The 14,842-nt window shown below is 47.8% G+C and overlaps 1 protein-coding gene across 4 annotated transcripts in view; it reads left to right on the forward strand.

Annotated features, from left to right (window-relative positions):
• HMGXB3 (HMG-box containing 3) overlaps positions 1-14,842 on the forward strand; it is a 526,740-nt gene that overhangs the window by 296,392 nt on the left and 215,506 nt on the right. For all 4 annotated transcript variants that reach the window (XM_078653572.1, XM_078653575.1, XM_078653573.1 and 1 more), the window contains 2 exons: positions 13,728-14,029; positions 14,573-14,700. In XM_078653572.1, coding sequence (XP_078509698.1) covers positions 13,728-14,029; positions 14,573-14,700 — 430 coding nt within the window. The remainder of the gene's footprint in view (positions 1-13,727; positions 14,030-14,572; positions 14,701-14,842) is intronic.

Raw genomic sequence — 14,842 nt, forward strand, 5'->3', positions numbered from 1 at the left:
GTCCTTCTTATTTTTTGCATCAGTTTCACTGCTTACGCTCCCTCATTCCCTCTGCAACAGTCACTCTAGCAGAGACAGGAATACAACGTATACTTCGTACTATACCCAGCATCTTTACGAAGCCAAGCCTGCCAGAGATACAGGTGAGGAGGATTACATGGTGGACAAGGCATGGTCATTGGGGGCTGGTTCTAGTGGTGTCCAGGATATCTGTAAGGTGTTGTTTTTCTCTACTTGTGCTGCAGGTGCAGAAGCGTAAAGAACGAGGGAGCAGTGTCCTGGTGCCTACAAGGGTGGTAGACTTGGTGTCTCCTCACACAACCACCCTCTTTTCTGGTCCATAGGTGTACCCACTGTGTAATTCCGGTGGGTGTCCCGTGGGCTGGAGAAGGGGACTGGTGCATGCTACGTCCCTGCAGTGCTCGGGCCGGTTGGGGATCTAACAGAATATCGAGCCCACGTTAATATAGCACTGCCCGGACTGGCATGGATGAGGATGGGAATCCGCTGGGAGGTGGCCCTTCAATGCAGGATATTATGGGGGCCGTCCATACCCTGCAAGCACAGGTGCAAGAGTTGCAGCAGGAGAATGTAGGGCTGAAGCAGGAGTTAGTAGCAGTAAGAGCCCGAGAACAGTTACAGCAAAGGGGCGCTACTCCAGTGATTCAGCCAGCTACCTTCCAGTATACTGGAGGAGCGGGATCTAGTACTGCTAGCGGCGGTTCACCAATAGCGGTAACAGTCTCTACTCCTGTGGCAGTGCCCTTGGCCCCCCCTGAGAGATTCACAGGAGACAGTGACAAATATGGCACTTTCATGAACCAGTGTCAACTGCACTTTATGTGCAGAACTAACGCCTTTCCTGACGACTCCGCCAAGACTGCTTTCATATTGTCATACCTGGCTGGTAACGCGGCCCAATGGGCAATTCCGTTGGTAGAAAATAACGACCGGGTGTTGTACAACTACCAGGCGTTTAAAGAGTTAATGCATAGTCTATTTGCCAAACATGCGTTCATGCAGGCCAGTGACGCCGAACTGTTGAAATTGCGGCAGGGCAGGCAGGATTTGTTGTCTTATATAGCCAACTTCAATCGCTTGGTCTCTGAGACGCATTGGCCGTCTGAAAAGAGGACGTCCCTTTTCTATCAAGGGCTAAATGAAGAATTGAAGGACATAGTGTCTCAAGTGGTGGATCCTCCAGAAGACTGTGCGGCATTCATAGACTTGGTGGTGAAACTTAACCATAGGGTGACAGAACGGCGAGGTGAACGTAGCCGATTTCAGTACTCCAGAGGTGGTTATGTGAAACCAGAGGTAAAGGCGGGAGGTGAGAGCAAGGCCACACCCGAGCCTATGGAGATAGGGGGAGTACGAGGTCCTTTGACATCTGAGGAGAAGAAGAGAAGGAGAGAGAAAAATTTGTGCTTGTATTGTGGACAAGGGGGGCATTTTGCACGTGATTGTCCCGTGAAGCCTTCAGGAGCAGGGTTTGGGAAAAAGGTGGCATGCATACAAAAAGAACGGATATTGGAGAGGGACAAGACAATGCAATACGAAGTGGTGGGGGCGATTGATCAGGCCCCTAGGCATTTTGTGATTAACGCTCAGCTATTGGTATCTGCGCAGAGCCGTATCCCGGTGTCTGTGTTACTTGATTCCGGGGCCACCGGGAATTTCATGGATATATCGATGGCGGATAAGTTGATGGTTCCTTGTCGGCTAAAAGAACAACCGGAACCAGTGAGGGCCATTGATGGAACTGAGTTGACATCGGGGAGTATCACTAGACAGACCGAGCCCTTGGGTTTAGTGTGTGACAATGGGCATGTGGAATCCGTGGTTTTCGATTTGATAGATGCCCCCTCGTTTGGCTTGGTTCTGGGGGTCCCGTGGTTACAAACGCACAACCCCAGGATTGATTGGGTACAAAGATTGGTCACCCTAGACTCGGTACACTGCTTAAAGAACTGTTATGTGGTGGCGGCGGAGCAGATTAATCCTTTGTCCTGTGCTGCTACCGAGACGTGTAGTATTCCTCCACAGTATGCGGCCTATGAGGAGGTGTTTGACAAAGAGCGTGCCCAAGGCCTCCCTCCCCACAGGTCATATGACTGTAAGATCGACCTCATACCAGGTGCCTCGTTGCCATGTAGTCGGGTTTACGCATTGTCTGAACCCGAAGAGGCTCATCTGAAGACCTATATAGATGAGATGTTGGCATTGGGGTACATACGCCCTTCCTCTTCGCCCGTGTCATCGGCTATCTTTTTTATACCGAAGAAAGAGGGGTCCTTGAGGGCGTGTGTGGACTACCGCACCTTGAATTCCGCCACGGTTAAGAACCGTTACCCTCTTCCTCTCATCTCCGTGTTGCTGGACCAACTCCGCAAGGCTACAGTATTCACCAAACTGGACTTGCGGGGCGCATACCATCTTATTAGAGTCCGGCCAGGGGATGAGTGGAAGACGGCTTTTAAGACGAAGTATGGATTGTTCGAATACACTGTAATGCCGTTTGGTCTGTGTAACGCGCCCGCGGCGTTTCAGTTTTTCATAAATGAAGTACTCGGTAAATACTTGGATCAAACCGTTATAGTGTATTTGGATGACATTCTCATTTATTCGGAAAACGGTCTTGATCATACAGAGCATGTGAGGCAGGTGTTACGGACATTACAGGAACACCATTTGTACGCCAAGCTAGAGAAATGTCAGTTTGGGGCTTCTGAAGTGGAGTTTTTGGGATTTGTCATTTCTGCGTCAGGCATTCGTATGGATCCTAAAAAGATTCAGGCTATAGTGTCCTGGCCAGTGCCGACGAATGTGAAACAAATACAGATGCTCCTAGGATTCGCTAACTTTTATCGGCGGTTTATCCTCCATTTCTCCGAGATAGTGGCCCCACTGACTCGCCTCTTGAGAAAGGGTGTCCCTTTTATTTGGACTGGTGAAACTCAAGAGGCTTTTCGGGTGTTGCTGGAACAGTTTGTGTCTGCCCCTGTATTGGTGCACCCTGATCCTGCCCTGCCGTATTTTGTTGAAACAGATGCGTCCTTGTGCGCGGTAGGGGGTGTTTTGTCGCAGAGAGACGAAGCCACTGGCCATATGCATCCGGTTGCGTTCTTTTCCAAAACTCTATTGCCAGCGGAACGCAATTATACGGTGGCAGAGAGAGAACTGCTGGCGGTCAAACTAGCGTTTGAGGAATGGCGCCATTATTTATGGGGTGCTCGTCACGTAATCACCATTTACACTGATCATAAGAATTTAGAGTTCTTTCGTTCTGCGAGGGCATTAACACCGCGTCAAATGAGATGGGTTTTGTTTTTTAATGAATTCGATTTCGTTATTACATATCGACCTGCAGCCCAACAAGTGAAATCTGATGCGCTCTCTAGAATACATGTGGACATGAAGGACGAAGGTTCCTTGGGTGCAAGTAGGACCATGATAGATCCGGAGAGAATCATAGGGGCATTGACACTGGACGACTTTCCTGCTCTAGTGAAGGATCGGTTAAGTCACTTGGATCTGGCCCCTTGGTTATCCCTGCCACAAATTGAGATAAAGGACGATCTGTTGTATAAGGAGGGCAAGTTGTTTATTCCCCCTGCGCTGAGGGATGAGGTGTTAGAGTGGTGTCATTCCTCCACCTTGGCAGCCCACCCGGGTATACGAAAGACTAAGGACCTGTGCATGAGGTGGTTTTGGTGGGAGTCCATGTCAAGAGATGTTCAGGGTTACGTAAGTGCATGTCCAGTATGTGTAACAAGCAAGCCCTCGCATTGTAAACCCTCGGGACTGTTACAGCCTTTGGCAGTTCCACCTGGTCCATGGCATTCTTTGAGCATGGATTTTGTAACCGATCTACCTACTGTCACAGGTCTTACTACAGTATTGGTGGTGGTAGACTTATTTACCAAGATGGCCCACTTTATCCCGTTTCCCAAGATTCCTACCGCAAAGGAGATGGCAGTGGTGTTCATGTCTTCGATCGTGCGTTTGCATGGGTTACCGGAGGTGATTATATCCGATAGAGGGGCCCAGTTCATTTCACACTTCTGGACTGAGTTATGTCAGGTGCTCAAAACCAAGATCTGTCTCTCTTCTTCTTACCACCCCCAGTCTGACGGTCAGACGGAGCGCACTAATCAGACGATGGAGCAATACCTACGGTGTCTGATAGCATCCTTGTCATGCGATTGGGTCACTGCCCTGCCCATCGCGGAGTTTGCCTACAATAATAGCGTGCACTCCGCCTTGGGCATGTCCCCTTTTTTCTGTTCCTTGGGGTACCATCCAAGGGCGATGGCGATACAACCCACGGGTCGCGTGCCAGCCATTGACAGTATATGTAGCCATTTGGGGGAAGTCTGGACTTTGGCTAGAAATAGTCTTCTGGAGGCAAAGGAGGCTATGAAGGCACAAGCGGATAAACACCGCGTCCCTGCTCCTGCCTACGAAATTGGGGATCTTGTGTGGCTGTCTACACGCAACCTGAGATTACAGGGACCACGTAAACTGCAGCCCAGGTTCGTGGGTCCATATCCTATCCTTCAGGTTATCAATCCAGTGGCAATGAAGCTTAAATTGCCACAGGAGTATAGTGTGCATCCTGTTTTCCATACTTCACTGCTCAAACCCTACGTGCCAACTGACCAGGTATTGCCACCTCCTCCTGCGGTCCTGATTGATGGACAGGAGGAATATGAGGTCCAGGCTATCCTTGATTCGAAGCGAGTCAGGGGGCGTCTATATTATTTGGTGGACTGGAAGGGGTACACGAAGGACGACAGATCCTGGGAGCCTGCTGGGGGGGTGCACGCCCCGCGGTTGGTTCGGGCTTTCCATAGATCGCACCCCTCTAAGCCTAGACCGGTGGGGAGGATTGTCGGGGGGGGGTACTGTTAGGAATCGAGCTAGTCCTATCTCAGTGACCATGCCTTACCATCACATGACCAGGGATAGGTAGATAAATAGCTAGTCCTACCTTTAGCTCGTTGCTCGATATTGCCAGTGTTTGGATTCCCTTCCTGGTTGTTGGTTGCTGGAGGCTGCAGAGCTGAGTTTTTCCCTGTGGTCTTTTCCCTTGTTGCTGGCCTTACCCTCTCACGGGCTCGTGAGGAGGGTTAGTGCTTCTTTTGGGCATTGTTCTTGTTCCTTCCCCGTCTTTCCTTTCCTTTTTAGGTAATTAGCGGTATCCCGGTATTCCCTTCCTTTTTCCTCTCATTTCCTTTTTGTCACTGGGGGTTTTTATTTTATTGCTGGTCTAGAGTGAACCGGGGGCTCCCGGACACTCCAGCGTGTTAGTTTGTAGTACGCTACAGCCCAGCGTTTCTACGCTAGTGTAAACGCGCCCCGAACACAGTGCTATCCACCTTGTTGTTTGCGGAAGTGACGTTTTGGGTCACTCCGCGGCGGTTTCGTTTTTCCTAAGCGCCGATCGGTTAGCGCATCGGAGGGTTCCCTGATCATTGCCCCTTCGTTATTATCATTTAGCAAAACGGGGTTTTTTGGCATTTGGCTGTGTGCCTCCTCAGACCTTTTTCCCCGTCCTTCTTATTTTTTGCATCAGTTTCACTGCTTACGCTCCCTCATTCCCTCTGCAACAGTCACTCTAGCAGAGACAGGAATACAACGTATACTTCGTACTATACCCAGCATCTTTACGAAGCCAAGCCTGCCAGAGATACAGGTGAGGAGGATTACATGGTGGACAAGGCATGGTCATTGGGGGCTGGTTCTAGTGGTGTCCAGGATATCTGTAAGGTGTTGTTTTTCTCTACTTGTGCTGCAGGTGCAGAAGCGTAAAGAACGAGGGAGCAGTGTCCTGGTGCCTACAAGGGTGGTAGACTTGGTGTCTCCTCACACAACCACCCTCTTTTCTGGTCCATAGGTGTACCCACTGTGTAATTCCGGTGGGTGTCCCGTGGGCTGGAGAAGGGGACTGGTGCATGCTACGTCCCTGCAGTGCTCGGGCCGGTTGGGGATCTAACAGAGAGGATGGTGAACAGGATGACGAATACAATTTCCCAGTTGACAATGACCCTGATGTTCAGCAGGACTCATATGACGACACTGGGGACCAAGGTGGACATCAGGTGGTACAAGATCCACAAGGTTTTGGGACACGTACATCTCCAACAGAGGATTCTGCAGCATTTAATGCTTTAATAGAGCGGGCAGCAGCAAATCATGATGTGGACATGCATGCTGACCCGGTGGAGGAAGATTTTTTGTTCGACACTTTCTCTGTCTCAGAAAGAACAGTTAAAATACTTCCTATGCTCAAAGGTGTCCTTAAACATGCCCCAGAGATCTTTAAGGAACCTACCAGGGCATGAGTGGTGAACCCACGTATCGAGAAAAAATACAGGCCAGCACCTGGAGATCCTGCATATATTCGAGGACAGTTGCCTCTGGACTCGTTGGTGGTCGCCAATGCCCGCAAGAGGGCAAACTCCCAAACGACGGGTGAAGCTCCTCCCCCAGACAAGGAGTCGAAAGTGCTTGAGGCATCCGGCAAGAGGGTGGCTGCGCAAGCTGCCAATGTATGGCGTATAGCAAACACACAGGCACTATTGGCACGATACGATAGGGCGCATTACGACACCCTAGAACAGCTCCTTCAACACCTACCTGATGAGTTTAAGGAAGCAGCCGAAATGCTCATACAAGAGGGAAAGCTTATCTCAAACGCTGCAATAAAGTGTGCACTTGATGTGGCAGATACAGCGGCAAGGGGAATTAACACTAGCGTCATGTTAAGGCGACAAGCTTGGCTTCGTATATCTGGATTTAAGCCTGACATTCAAACTACAATACTCAACCAGCCCGTCAATCCTGACAGACTGTTTGGTCCAGATGTAGACACCACCCTTGAAAAGATTAAGAAGGACAACGAGACTGCTAAGCCCATGGGGGCGCTTCAGTCACAACAATTCAGGGGAAGCACTTTTCGTCGCTCAGGAGCACGTGGTGTTACCAGAGGACACTTGGGTCAACAAACACAATTCACAAAGGCTGGTGCACAATCCACGTACCCCAAGCAGGGTAGAGGGGGTTACAGAGGTAACAGTGCCAAGGGCAGAGGCAGAGGGAACAACAACTCCCGTTCCTCTGCCGCCAACAAACAGTGACTCTGTCACTGCCCCCCGACCATACAACACCTGTCGGGGGGAGACTCCAGCAGTTCCTGCCCGTCTGGACATCCATCACCACAGACAGGTGGGTGAGAAAACGTATCCAGTACGGTTACTGTTTGGAGTTAACATCCACTCCTCCCAACATTCCCCCAAGACACCGTCCTATGTCGGCAGAGCACTTGCACTTATTGCAGCAGGAAGTCCTGGTGATGCTGCAAAAAGGCGCAATCGAGCTCGTACCAGTGGAAGAGGAAGGCACGGGGGTCTATTCCCTGTACTTCCTCATCCCAAAAAAGGACGGATCCCTCAGACCTATTCTGGATCTACGCCCCCTCAACATGTACATACTGTCAGAACACTTTCACATGCTGACACTGCAACAAATTCTTCCCCTGCTCAATCAAGGGGACTTCCTAGCAACCTTGGACCTCAAGGATGCTTATTTCCACATCCCACTCCACCCATCTCACAGAAAATACCTCGGGTTCACCATTCAAAACAGGCACTATCAGTTCAAAGTCCTACCCTTCGGGGTGACTACTGCCCCCAGAGTGTTTACAAAGTGTCTGGCGACAGTGGCGGCGCACCTCAGGAGACAGAACATACATGTCTACCAGTACCTAGACGACTGGCTTGTTCAAGCAAAGTCGGAACACCAGTGCGCCGCAGACATGTCCCACACTATTCAACTCCTTCACAGTCTGGGGTTCTCGCTCAACTACCCAAAGTCGCACCTTCAACCACACCATGTGCGGCAGTATCTGGGCGCAACAATAAACACCCTGACTGCTATGGCTCAGCCAAACCCAGTCAGAATCAACAGCATTCAGTCGCTGATCCAAAAGTTCAGACCGCAACACTCCCTGCCAGCGAGAGTGTTCATGCAGTTGATAGGCATGATGGCCTCCTGCATCTTCATAATCCCGCACGCGAGGTTGCACATGCGTCCGCTCCAAGAATGCTTGGCAAATCAGTGGACACAGGCTCGGGGACAACTGACAGACCTAGTGTTAGTGACCGGTCGGGCATACAACTCTCTGCATTGGTGGAATCCACACAACCTTTGCAAGGGACGACCGTTCCAAGAGCCAGTGCCACAGATAATCCTAACAACGGACGCATCTCTCCAAGGGTGGGGAGCTCATGTGCTCCACTACACTGTGCAGGGACTGTGGTCCACCCAGCAGCAGAAGTTGCACATCAACTACCTGGAATTGATGGCAATCTTCATGGCGATAAAGTCCTTCACAGTACATTTGTGCAACAAAGTCGTGTTGATCCGGACGGAAAACATGACAGCCATGTACTACATCCAAAAGCAGGGAGGTACTCACTCACCACAGCTGTCTCATCTGGCTCAGAGCATGTGGAAGTGGGCCATTCAGAGGAACATTTTTCTCATGGCGGAACACCTCCCAGGCAAGGACAATCAGATGGCGGATCTGCTCAGCAGATACAGCCATCAAATGCACGAGTGGGAGATACATCCATCAGTACTCCACCTGTACTTCCAGCAGTGGGGTCATCCAGAGATAGACCTGTTTGCCACAAGGGAAAACGCAAAATGCCAAAGCTTTGCCGCCAGGTTCCCTCACCCGGAATCGCAAGGGAATGCGATATGGATGAACTGGTCAGGCAAATTTGCGTACGCTTTTCCCCCAGCGCCTCCCATTCCGCTGGTGGCAAGAAAGCTAAAGCAACACTCGATGACTCTCATCCTGGTTGCTCCAACATGGGCACGCCAACCATGGTACACCACGTTTCTAGAACTTTCCGTGGTACCGCATCAAAGGCTGCATCTCACATCCAGGCTCTTGACGCAGAACCATGGCGACATTCAGCATCCAGATCCGCAACAGCTCAATCTGGCGATCTGGCTCCTGAAGTCTTAGAATTCGGCTACCTCAACCTGCCTCCAGAATGCATGGACATCATCCGGGAGGCAAGGAAGCCCACGACCAGAGCTTGCTATGCAGCAAAATGGAAGCGGTTTGTCATTTACTGTACAGACAACAATATCAACCCGCTAGATGCATCCATTCCTAACATCATCTGCTATTTGTTACATCTTTACAAATGCAATCTAGCGTACGCTTCCATTCGGATACATTTATCCGCCATAGCGGCTTATCTCCAGAATAGGCAACACCTCTCTGTTTTCAGGGTGCCTGCCATTAAAGCCTTCCTAGAGGGACTGAAGCGAGTCATTCCTCCAAGAACACCACCAGCTCCAGTGTGGAACCTCAATGTGGTCCTCACTAGGCTGATGGGCCCACCTTTTGAGCCACTGCACTCCTGCGAAATTCAGTTTCTAACATGGAAAGTGGCTTTTCTCATTGCTATCACATCGCTCAGACGTGTTAGTGAGCTGCAGGCGCTCACAATCCAAGAGCCATTCATCCAAATACATTCCAACAGGGTAGTGCTCCGCACTAACCCAAAATTCCTTCCTAAGGTGGTGTCACAGTTTCATATCAACCAAACTATTGACCTGCCTGCATTCTTCCAAAACCCACAAACAGTAGCAGAAAGAATGCTTCATACATTAGACGTTAGGAGGGCGTTAATGTACTACATTGACAGAACACAACACTTTAGAAAGACACAACAACTTTTTGTTGCCTTCTCAGCACAGCACAAAGGCAACCCCATTTCCAAAGCAGGAATAGCCAGATGGATTGTTAAGTGCATTCAAATCTGTTATCAAAAGGCTAAACGTACTTTAACAATACCCCCAAAGGCGCACTCCACACGCAAATTGGGGGCCTCCATGGCTTTCCTGGGGAACATTCCCTTGGAAGACATTTGTAGAGCAGCCACATGGTCTACACCACACACATTTACCAAACATTACTGTGTAGATGTGCATTCCAAACAGCAAGCAGCTGTAGGACAGGTTGTTCTCAAGACACTTTTTCAAGCTTCTGCAGCTGGCACGGGCAACCGCCCTTAATGGAGGGACTGCTGTGTATTCTATGCATAAGATATGAATTTAGCAGCCCACATGCCTCGAACTGAATATGCTACTTACCAGTATGCATCTGTTCTTGGCATGTAGGGCTGCTAACATTCATATCGCCCGCCCTCCTCCCCGGTGCCCGTAGCGGCTGCAGATACTCTCTTGCATTCATCATTAGCATGGACATCCTTTACACTATTTCACTCCATCTCTACCACAATGGCTAAAAACAATCTGGGGATGGAGTCGATGCCCATGCGCACTGTAGTCCAGGGGAGGAGCCACCTATCTCGTGATACTTCGAAGACTCTTCCAGGACAACAATTTGCAATCATCCGGACCCAACACTAGGCGGCGATCTATGCATAAGATATGAATGTTAGCAGCCCTACATGCCAAGAACAGATGCATACTGGTAAGTAGCATATTCATTTGGGGAGAGTATCTGCAATCTCCACATTTCCTACCCTTGCAATTGCAAGACAGGCCCATTTATTAGTGACTACAATATTCTCAAACGCATGTGGCTGCATAATTTTAAGAGTGTCCTCCCCAAAAGGGTCAAGAGGCAGTTCTCAAATAGTGAGCCCAGTCAGATGATGCTGTAGTGACAGGATAATTTGTACCATTTGGACTGGTGGTGACCATTTTCCACCGCCATCTCAGTATATGATGATTGGTCCTTCAATTCTGACTTTATTTTACCTATTTGCAAGGTTTGCCTATTGGCTTTAACATGGTTCTATGTCTCTTTTCAGGCCTAGAGGCCTATACAAGAGAGACTCCATTTTGTTTTTGCCCTGACTCTCTGAGGCGCTTGTAGGTCAGGGGGGTGTTTTAGTTATAACTTGTTGTTCGCTCTTTGCAAGCTGGAAGGAACCGGCTCTTATCGGAGGAATGTACTTATTTTCTGTGTTCTAGACGCAACACCAGCTGGCCACTGGGGGTGCGTAGGCAGTATGGAGCTTGGTTCAGGAATCTGCTGGGAGGCGGGCTGATGGCTGGAAATTTCCATGAGGAGAGAGCCTTCTATATTATCAAAGAGCAGTGGAGCAGAGTGGTCAGATGGTTTTTGGAACGGTTGGAGTCCAGTGCAGTCCAGGTCAGTTGGAAGTCAGATGGAAGAGCTGGAACTGTTGGTTGTTATTTGAGTTACATCTGGAGTTGGTTTTTGGAGCAGTTGGAGCCAGTGGAGTGCAGAGGCCATGAGGAACATCAGAAGTTAGCCCGTTGGTGATGGTGGTTTGGTGATGACAGAGAGTCCTGATTCAACCAAAGAGGAACAGAGAGTTGGACTCCTTCTTAATAGGGTGAGGTGTTCTGAGAATGTTCTAATTATACCTGTTCATAATTAATCACTTTTCTTTCAGCTATCCATTTGTATGCCATAATTAATCGCTTTTCTTTCAGCTCCTCATATGTGTGCATGTGTTGGTGATTGCTATTCTAGTAATAAAGATTCCTTCTTGTCATTCTATCATTGTGTAATAAAGAGACCCCAGTGTGCATTAGTTCCATGTGTATGTTGTTTCTACGAGGAGTCCCAGTGTCTTTTTAGCCAGGTGCTGACGTATAGAAGGATGGGCGATTCCCTTCTTACAGGTAACTGATGATAGAAGGGTGCATGACTCATGATTGGATATATTTGCAGATGGGAGTAATTTGGCTATCATTGGGTTTAGAAACGTTTAACCATATTCTTTTCCCCTGTTTGGTAATAAAGAGGTGTTGAATGAATACATTTGGATGTTGTTTCTGTGATAGGGTTAACCTTTCTTTCTAGCCAGGTGTTGATGTACAGAGGGACGCCTAATTCCCCTCTGGGAAGACAACTGATGACAGGGGAGAGTATTGATCATATTAGGGAATAGCTTCAAAGTGTGTGCAGGCATCATTTCTGTGTGGTGTGATTGGGTTTCCACTCCAGTGTATAATATAGGAAGAGCAAAAAGATCGCCAATAGTGATTGGCGTTAATGAGATCACCAATAGTGATTGGTGTTAGTGAGATAGTCAATAGTGATTGGCGTTAATGAGATCACCAATAGTGATTGGTGTTAGTGAGATCGTCAATAGTGATTGGCGTTAATGAGATCACCAATAGTGATTTGTTTTAAGTCGTAAGACTATAAACGTGACAGTCGTAAGACTATAAATGTGAGAGAAGTCGTAAGACTATAAACGTGACAGTCGTAAGACTATAAACGTGACAGTCGTAAGACTATAAACGTGATTTATCATAGGATGTGATGTGGAAATCCCTAGATATTAGTAGTATCTTTGACTATATAACCTTGTAGATAGTCATCTCCCCATTCTCAGGTAGGTGTTTTGTGTGATATGTCCTATAGGGCCTGGGAAGGGTGGTGGTACGTGGCGGCTGGGTGTGCTCTAATTGGTAAGCTGATAACTTGGTCCAAAAATCCGGTCGTTACAGATGCCTGCCTCCAATCCCTACTCATCCCGTGGCTGCGAACATTTCCAACTGCCTTCCCCATTGGGGAAAAATAACTTCAGTCAGATGGTTGTAACATTGGTCAACTATTTCATGTCCTGGGTTTTCACCAAAGACCAATCCACTCTGGGGAGTCGCCCGCTTGTCTTCAATTATTGGAAAAAGATTTCCACATCATTCTTGACAAGGAACAGTAAAAAAAAAATAGAATTCCCATAGAGCTGGGGGTTTCTACTCCTGCTTTTAAAAAATAAAATAAAAAGGAGAATGTAGTCCCATCCTGGACCTCACAGATGGCTCCAATCTTACACATCCGACGACCAAACCTACTCCCCTAAGTGGCTCCCCTTATAGCTCAGGATTATTTATTCCTACTTGTGCTTGAACTTCTGAGGGACTCCGTCTCTGTTGGGAGTTTTCCAAAGGGTGCTGTCTCAAGATTGGTTATAGTTCAAGTGTGGTCCTTTTATCAAAAAATGACATGGGCTATTAAATTGACTTTTTCATTGCCATTATGATAGTGATACATTCTGCTTTATTATGGTACCACGGGACTCCCACTTTGATGGGGAATTATTCAAGCATGTGAATCTATGAAAGATACCAATACTGGGTAACTGCAGTTATAGGTAAGTAACTTATTTTCTTACATAGTCCACAACCCACCAGAAGGAGTGTAACTTGTTCAATGTGTTTGATAGGCAAAAAACACAAATTTACAGGTTTCATGCAGCCAGAATTTGGAAATTGCCAGTGTATACAAAACACATTTCAAAATTAAAAGATGAATTCAGAATTGCGTGTCCTCAGCGGAAAAATTCATATTTGATAGCTGTTTGAAAAGCCCATTTATCTGGATTTGGTTCAGAATTAGAGTAAACTGTGTCCTTATTCCTCATTTTTGGAAATATTTTTATGTGCTTTAATACAGTGCGTGCCTCATGATGTGAAAAGCCTGCGGTGCACTGAATTATTTTTAGAGTTATCACATATTGTTGTGGGTTAGCTGCACAATCAGTCACTTCACAGACATGAGACCAATGTTAACTCTCGTAAAGGTGAGCCGTTGTCTCTCCTGTAAACACATGTCAACTCGTACTTCTGTCTCAGTGAGTTTCTTTACACACTTCTCTTTTTCTCCCTCTCGCTATATATTTTCCCTCCAGAACTTCCCTCTCACTCCACCTGACGTGTTGGACATCTGCAACCCTCTGAGCCAATCCCAAAAGGAAACTCAGCGCATGTCCACACTGCAGCTACTGCGCAAAGTGGTACAGATCCCAGAGAATGAATCCGAGCTGGCTGAAGTACTTGCTCTGATCCACGAACTCAACAGTTCCCGCTTTGTCCTTTCTGATGTGAGCGAGGAAACAGTTACCATCGAACAGACATCCTGGTCCAACTACTATGAGTCTCCAGCCATTGAGTGCCTCCTCTGCGGCAGCCCTTTATTCAAAGGGGAGAAAGAGTAAGAGCCCGTCCCAACTGTGTGTCTTGCCTAGCCAGGAATTAAGGGAGGCTGCCTGGTCCGAGATGATATGAGAGGTTCTATCAGGTGTATGAAATCCCACAAGATGGTGAGATTCAATTTAGTAGGGATCCTAACAGACCGGGTGCTACTAAGGTATCTGTGCACAAGGAATGATAGAGCAACAAATTCTGTGATGTGCTTTGGAGGAGTACTTTGCTGTGCCACTGAAAGCAGCACCCCTGCTTTGTAGAGGAATGTCACCACTCCAGTTTTTGTAAACTGAGCTTTCCGGTTGTGTACTTTTAGCATACACTTCTGCAAAAGTTGTGACTTAACTAAAGTTGTGCCTGTTAGCATTATGTACTTATGGCGAGCTTAATATCTATGTAGCAGAATGATCAGTGTTGTTCATCCTTTTTCTCAGTTGTAGGACAAACTGTTCTTTTATGCATGTGTGTTTAGCCTGCATCTGCTTATCTTTACAATATTCAAACTCTGCAGCTTTGGTTGGAGACTAACGTATTGGCTTGTGCATTGCAGCTCTCTTGCTGGCCCTTTAGAGTGCTGGCTGCTGACGGCAAATAAATTACAGGTGGTTACCGCCCAAGTGAAAATGTGTCTGAACCCTCAGTGCCTTGCCCTACATAGCTTCACAGATATCTACACCGGTAAGAAATAGCGTTCAGCTTTGTGTTATAAAACCTTGTCTTTGGAATCTGTAAATGCTGCCTTAAAGGTCTTTAAGCAATTGCCAAATTAAAATGTTTCATAATGAAGAACAAGGGCATTGGTGGGGATGTTCTGTGAGAG

The sequence above is a fragment of the Lissotriton helveticus genome, chromosome 7 (genome assembly GCF_964261635.1).
Source record: "Lissotriton helveticus chromosome 7, aLisHel1.1, whole genome shotgun sequence".
In the NCBI taxonomy this organism is placed as follows: Eukaryota; Metazoa; Chordata; class Amphibia; order Caudata; family Salamandridae; genus Lissotriton; species Lissotriton helveticus.